This window comes from Protopterus annectens, chromosome 15.part0 (assembly GCF_019279795.1).
Source record: "Protopterus annectens isolate FY-2018-M chromosome 15.part0, PAN1.0, whole genome shotgun sequence".
Taxonomy (NCBI): Eukaryota; Metazoa; Chordata; order Ceratodontiformes; family Protopteridae; genus Protopterus; species Protopterus annectens.
The window spans coordinates 481418763-481426262 of record NC_056749.1 but is presented as its reverse complement, the minus strand read 5'-3'; the positions used below and the strand labels follow the sequence as shown (position 1 = coordinate 481426262).

General features: G+C 37.1%; 1 protein-coding gene across 2 annotated transcripts in view; it reads right to left on the bottom strand.

The window, feature by feature from the left end:
* Nucleotides 1–7500, bottom strand: part of LOC122789773 (synaptotagmin-like protein 2) — a 1041792-nt gene that overhangs the window by 113884 nt on the left and 920408 nt on the right. For both annotated transcript variants that reach the window (XM_044057212.1, XM_044057213.1), the window contains exon 12: nucleotides 5924–6026. In XM_044057212.1, coding sequence (XP_043913147.1) covers nucleotides 5924–6026 — 103 coding nt within the window. The remainder of the gene's footprint in view (nucleotides 1–5923; nucleotides 6027–7500) is intronic.

Here is a 7500-nt window from a genome sequence, read left to right as displayed (position 1 = left end):
ACCTGTCAGATTAATAATATATACATATACATACACTCTTTTAAATGACAGAAAATAATCTGATGCTGCTAATGCAGTTTTACAAAGAGCTGCAGTCTGGGACTTTAACTGTAATGTACAAAAATTTCACAAAAAGGAAGGGAAAGATAAGGACGGATTTTATGACATTTTTCTGACATTTCTACAAGTATGCCTTTGAACAAGTCACTTAACAAGAGAGGTTTGTGTGTAGCAATGCTCTACCCTGGTTAAAAACTACAAACAAAATGAATAAATGTACAAGTCCTGAGAAATGAAGGCTTATAAAAAAGACTTAATTTGTGAAAGATTCTCTTTGGACTAAGGCTGAGTATATTCAAGTGGATTAAATGAAATTGATAGTGAAGATAAAATAGACTTTGTTCAAAGCAGATTGAAATAATTGTTGGGAGATCATGAAAAGTAAGAGCATTTTATAAAAATCAAACTAAGTTGTGGGCTGTGTTTAATAAGAACTTTAAAAAGTCTACCTACAGGCAGAAGAATTCTGACATAGGAAACTTGGTTTGCAGTATAAAAGAATGCTGGGTGGATATCCAATCGTGTTATAAAAAATAATTTGAATGAGCATTAGAAAAGAGAGAGCAAGAGAGAGATTTTAAAATAATAAAGACTAATGAAAAGGATATGGTGTCAAAAGGCATAGGAACACAAGAATAACACTAGGCAAGAGGGAGGTTCATAGGTTCATACTAGGCTATCTGCCCTAGGGTATTTATAAGCCTAGCCAGAGTGTGTTTGGCTTTCGCCACCCATTTTAAATTAATTTTGCTATGCCCTTTTTCGAGGTTAGTATACTGCGCCTCTGTCTAACAGTGACACAGAAGTGATACCCGGGGTAAACCTACGATCTCCCATCCACTCATCAAGATTCTTCTTGAAGAGAGTCAATGAGGGACTCTGCCTAACCTGGACTGGGATTTTATTCCAGAGTGAAGGGAGCCTCTGGGTTATGAATCTGTCCCTCCAGCATGTCCTATTTATTTCAGTGCTGAGGTTCAAGTCTCTTGAGCGCGTGGCTCGATGGGATTTGGATTTTCTGAGGTGCAGCATGTCCATTAATGTAATGGGACCATAAGATGCCGAGCCATATATACCTTTAAGTAGACAAACTTGAAAGTTCTTGCCACTCTTGTCAAGCACTTAATACTGCTTATCTCTCAAATTCAGCAGCTTGGTACGTATTTGTGTCTACTCATACAGTCATCAAGACTAGTCTTAAAGGTAGCCAAAGTAGATTTTGTTTTACCTGTAGTGGCACCTGATTCCATTGGTTATGAATATGCTAAGTTAGGACTATATCCCTCCACAGAGTCTTGTTAATGTTTTGGTGTAAATTTTGGTCTCTTGTGCAGATGTTTGTAGATGTACTGGTTTTGCAAAGAAATAGGTCAGATAAGATTAAATCTTTCATGGCTCGAAATGCTAGATACAGGTCACTTTGGAACAGCCATTAGATTGTACAGTTGAAGGATTCAAGATGTTTAACTTTCTTGGTTAGAAATCTCTGTGACCTTTCTAGCTGAGCAATATGCTTAGATTTATACATACCAAAGGGGTTACTGTATTCAACTATGGGTCTGATAAGTGAAGAATACAGGGGTAGAATGATTTATTTGGCTCTTGAAGATATTCCTTTGGTAATTAACTAGGTCAGATAGAAGGATTTCCTGACTATGGAGGAAACACAATGAGTGAAGGAGAATTGTCCATATAAGTATCCAGGTCTCTGGACTATGGAGGAAACACAATGAGTGAAGGAGAATTGTCCATATAAGTATCCAGGTCTCTTATGACCATCTTTATCTGAAGAGGTGTACTGTTTATAACATATGTGGTGGGAGTAGGTTTTTTTTTTTTTTTTTTGCCAAATGCTACTATGCTGCATTTTTTTTTTTTTTGCATTTAACTTCAGACTGTTTTTAGTACACCACTTATTTGTGCATTCAAACCCTTCCTGGAGCTGTTTAGTATGTGGATGATTGGATAACAATACCCGGTTTGCAGTCATCCGCAAATGATGTCACCAAACATCTGGGATTTTGGTTTGGATAACTGTAAAATAAATGCTAAACAGGAGAGGGCTTAGCATGAGAGCATAGATCCCTGTAGCACTGCACTTGTTACAATTTTACATTCAAAGAGGGCTCCCTACTGAAATGCCAGCTCTCCAAAAGCTGATTGATGACATTTAGGAAAAAGAGATGAAAAATGCTGGCGAAGAGCAAATCTTGAACCTAACTTTTCTACTTTTTTCCTCATTGTATCCCCCAAACTTATATATACTAACAGCAAGATTGCCATACCTCAATGCAAAGTAAATATTATGAGAAATGGCTGCCTCAGACTTAATATATGTAAGTCCATTTTTTGGCCATTCAGTGTCAATATTTTAGGACTCATTTGAGCAGAACAACCTATTTCCTAACTGGATGAGTATGTAACACCTTTTAACGTAAGTATTATTGGGGGTGGGGGCCATGGGCAGACAAGCAAAAATGACTGACCAGTGTACTTTGATAGAGGAATATAAACAGCCATTGGACAGTAACTCATACATATATTTAAAAAACAGAGACAACGGAGCCTGAACTGGATCCTGATTCTTTGACTGGATCCAGTGATAAAATCTTTTCCAATGGCACATATAAGACGTTCTAGTAGCAAGGTTTCTCACCTCCTGTAGCACTTCCTGGACATCATTAGTAAAAAAGGTATCAAATTCTATCATCCAGGCAGTTAGTTGAAGGGTTTCCAGACTGGGGTATATTAAACTCCCCCTGTTCTATGTAAGTAAATCTAATCTGTGGGGAAGCTTGTGGTAATTGCCCTTGGCCAAATTGAAAAAAAGGAGAAACATTGTTGCCATAGCCAGAAGGGAGTCACCACCACAATTTATGCAGTCTGAAGAAACTTAGGAAGAACTGTTGAAACATGTCTATTTTATTTGAAGGAACAAGACCTCTTCCCAAGACATAGTCCTGCAAACATCCCAAAAAAAAAATCATTCTGTGAGAAGGGATGAAAGAAGACTTCTGAATGCTTATTAGAAAATTCTGATTGAGTAGGAATTCCTCAACAGTTGCTACAGACTCTTGGCAATATAAAGAGTTTGCAAAGATAACACAACTGTCAAAATGTGGAAAATGTGAATGCCTTAAAGTCTGCAGTAAGCAATTAATTGAGCTAGGCATTTTGTGAAGACCATTGGTGTTGTAGGCAGCAAGGGGTAAAAGAGAGAACTGATAATATGTCAGACACAGGAAATATTAAAAAAATATCTGAAATGCTCTGCAATGTGGATGTGGTAAGAAGCATTTTTAGATCCAGCTTTACCATGAATTCTAGAGGTGGGGAATCAGATGTACAAGAGACTGAAGAGATAACATCTTGAACTTTGGAATCTTGAAAAAGGGTTTATAAGTGAAAGATCCACTAGAGATCTCCAGGATCCTTCTGTTTTGGAAACAGATAAATTATTGAATAAAAAACTTTGCCAAGGAGATTGGGGGGCACAAGTTCTATAACTCCTTGAGACATCATCTGTTATAGGATGCAAGGTTTCCTGGACAAGAGGGAATCCCTTGGAAAGAGGAAGGCGATTTCCATTTTCTCATACACCCTCACGGAATTACCCTGCTGACTGAAACAGTCTGATACTGCTAGGTAGGTGAAGTCTCAGAGATAATGAAAAGTTGCCAGGGTGGGGGGAGAGCCTGAACAGGTGTATAGTCATGCTTACTGAGAAGAATGCCCTTGATTTTCAGAGGCTTTTCCCTTTTCGTTTTATAGCCTACTTTTCATTGTGTTTTAAAACCTTGCCTGTCAGCTCCTTGCTGTTAAATTGCTTACTGGAGAAGGGAGCTGAGGAGAGGGGCAAATTACTTGCTCTGAAAAAGGATATATGAACAATCTGAACCACTGCCTGAATGAGTTTTCTCCCTTTCATTACACCTATTCAACAACTCAGTTGAGAAGGGCCAAATTGAGCATCTTCATCTATGGGAGAATTTAAAATCCCAGCTTTAACATCGTCAAAAAGATTTTGAGAATGAAGCCAAACAAATGATCCAAAGCAGCAGTTCAGGAGGAAGGTTTAGCAGAATCATAAGCACAGTTAGAGAAACAGCTGTCACAGAAGCATTTAATGAATTATTTACTTCAAAGGAAATAAAGTTAGCCATTAACTTCTGCATAGACATAAAGAATAACAATAAAAAAAACTTCCACATATGAATCTGGCAGTTTAAAATTCTGAAAGTTAAAGTACTTGAGGAATACACCTTTTTCTCCATCTTATCCATTGCCTTCCCATCTTTGTCAAGAGTCATGAGGTTAGCAACTAAAACCTGGTTTAGCAGAAGCAGATCTGGATTGAGAAATAACTTCTGGGACTGCTTTAGAATTAGAAAACAGGTACGTTTTCATCTGGGGTACTTTGTATAACTTGTCAGATTTCTTGGAAGCAGAACCATCATGTAAGTGAGAAAAACATTCTCTAAGATAGGCAAAACAGCAGGTATGTCTGCAGCTTTAGGCATCTCTAGCTGTAACATATCATAACACTTTTATGTAATAGGAACCTCATTTTGGTCCCACTCAGAAATCTCCCTCCTTTTATATAAAATGTCAGAAAAATAAATCTCTTCAGCAGGGACATCTGATGCAATACTTTCCACAGAATTAGAGGACTCCGAATAAGAAGATTTTCCTGAAGTACAACCATACCCCTGAAATGTCTGCTCTTCTGACTCAAATTCCCTGACAGAAAGAAAAGGAACACTTTCCTTTTCTTGCCTGAACAGTGAAAGGACAAAGAAAAAAAAGCATTAATAGGTTCCTTGGCCAATCCCAGTAAATCTACTCTGTGAATAAAAATAGAAACAGGCTGTCTCATATTAGACACACTGATGCCAGCTTCCACCTCTCTGTCTCAGCCAAATCACCCTTGACCTGCTCCTTTTCCTGACACTGACAAAAGTGGCTTTCTCTTGCCCATCAAAGGCATCTGTTTGCCACAGAAGACATGCCTATTTTCTGGTTTTTAGTGGCTGAAAAGTATACACCAAGAGGACTGTGGTAGAAAGATGAATAGTCTGAGGACTAAATGGCCAGAATAGAGTCATCCACCACTGACTGAGGCAGAATCGGAGCTGTCCTGAAACCTGAAGACTTTTTTTTACAACTTTCTTCTTTTTGCTTGACAGGGAAAGTACTACCATGGAGTCCAGAGATTTCTCCATAGGTAACCAGAAAACGAGATGTTAAAAGCAGGGAATGGACCCTGGATGAGTTGGCAAAGTGTAAGTAGAGAACAAGTGGATCTGAGGTAAGTAAACCACTAATAGTCCACCACAAGCACAATATCACCCCAAGCACACAAACGTTTACAGTCTAAGTAAAATTTCAGTTAAAAATAAAACTATTCCTCACAGAAAGTTTACACAAGCATTTACAAATATTTATATAACAGTTCCCTTAAAAATACGACAGAGTGAGCATGTTCAGTTTTTTAGCTAAACAACAATTCATTTTCCCAGAAAAACATAAGTTTCCTTCATAAAAGAAAAGTTAGTGAAACACTTTCACCAACGGAGGCTTACCTGCCCAGCCTTTGAAAAGCACTAGCTGACCAACAGTTTCACCGAACCCACTGAAGGAGATTTCTCTCCAGTGTTAAAAATGTTATGAAGCTTTTCATGCTTCAGTTTTCTGTGGAGCTCTTCTCAAACTCCTGACAGCTGAAGCATGTGGAAGGAGCCCTTAGCTTTGGGAAACTGACCAGTTGCAGTGGTGGTAGGACCCATATAAACTACTGCAACAGTGATCTGTGTTTGAAAATCAGTGGTACACATGGACTTAGGTTAACAAGTTATATTCTTACCCGCACTATTTCATTGTAGACAGGATTTACAGTTCGTTTCTTCACTGATGTCTTTCTCTTACCCATTCTGGCCTTGTCTGGAAGAAGATATGTTTTAACATACCTTCAAAAGAAAAAAATAAAACATCTTCAGCATTTGCTTCAGATGAAATAAAAAGCATAATTTTTCAGTTTTTGATGGCTACATTCCAGCTATAATCCTAAATGAATATTGATTTTAAAGTATACAATTACTACACCTATGGCAGAAAAGGAATTTTAAAATATTATGAAAGTGCCTCCATAAAGGTGCTTGATAACTACTTTATATTATTCTCTTTGTTTGCCGTTTTAGAACTAATACCAGGCATCATTCACAAAATCTGACTGTAACAGGTCCATAATCAAATCTTTGTATCTCTCTCTCTCTCTATATATATATATATATATATATATAGATATATATAGATATATATATTTATATATATATATATATATATATATATATATATATATATATATATATATGGGTTTAGGACTATTCACTGAAAGCACATTTCACTGAAACACATTTGACTGTGCACAATTCACTGAAAGCTCAATTCACTGAAAGCTCAATTCACTGAAACACATTTCACTGAAAGTTATATACAGCCTTTTCCCCACTGTAGTGTGACCCTGGAGTTAGAATATATAGTAAGGGGGGTGTGGGGGAGCACCGCCCCCCACCTATTTTAAATATTTTGAACTATACACATGGATACTTGCAATTTCAATAAATTACTATTTTCTAAACTTAATATATATCTAAACTTTGTGGGGGGCTATGCTCCCCACACCCCCTTATTATATATTCTAACTCCAGGGTCACACTACAGTGGGGAAAAGGCCATATATAACTTTCAGTGAAATGTGTTTCAGTGAATTGTGCTTTCAGCGATTTGTGCACAGTCATTTGAGTTTCAGTGAAATGTGCTTTCAGTGGATAGTCCTAGACCCATATATATATATATATATATATATATATATATATATATATATATATATATATATATGTGTGTGTGTGTGTGTGTGTGTGTGTGTGTGTGTGTGTGTGTGTGATGTTCAATAATGTGATTAGACTCAGGATAACAAAGTTATAATGCAACTTTAATTCCACACATTGTGCTAGAATAACGAAAAGATATATGCATTTTTAGAAAATGGTTTAATAATGTCTTCTGTGTTTGTAGGTTATAAATGCATTAATGCTATTACTCTGTGACCTCAAGTAGAAGGTGCTCTTCAACCACACACATCTAAACTGACAGTCATTTGTCCCATAGGCACATCACTGGTTCACTCACAGTGACTAACACAGCTCAAAACATCATTTAAGAGCAGCTCAAGTCCCACAGTCTATACTTTGCTTTTTTTTCACATACAGATTCACTCTTGTGTAACCCAACAATGCAACTAATGCTAAGGTATGTTTTACCGAAGCCTTGATGCTTCTAAGAAAACGTATTTTGTTTAGGCATTTTTGCAAGATAACAGCATACCTGACCATTAATGTATTTTCAACACAGGAGGTAAAAAGTCATTTCAAATGCACACAT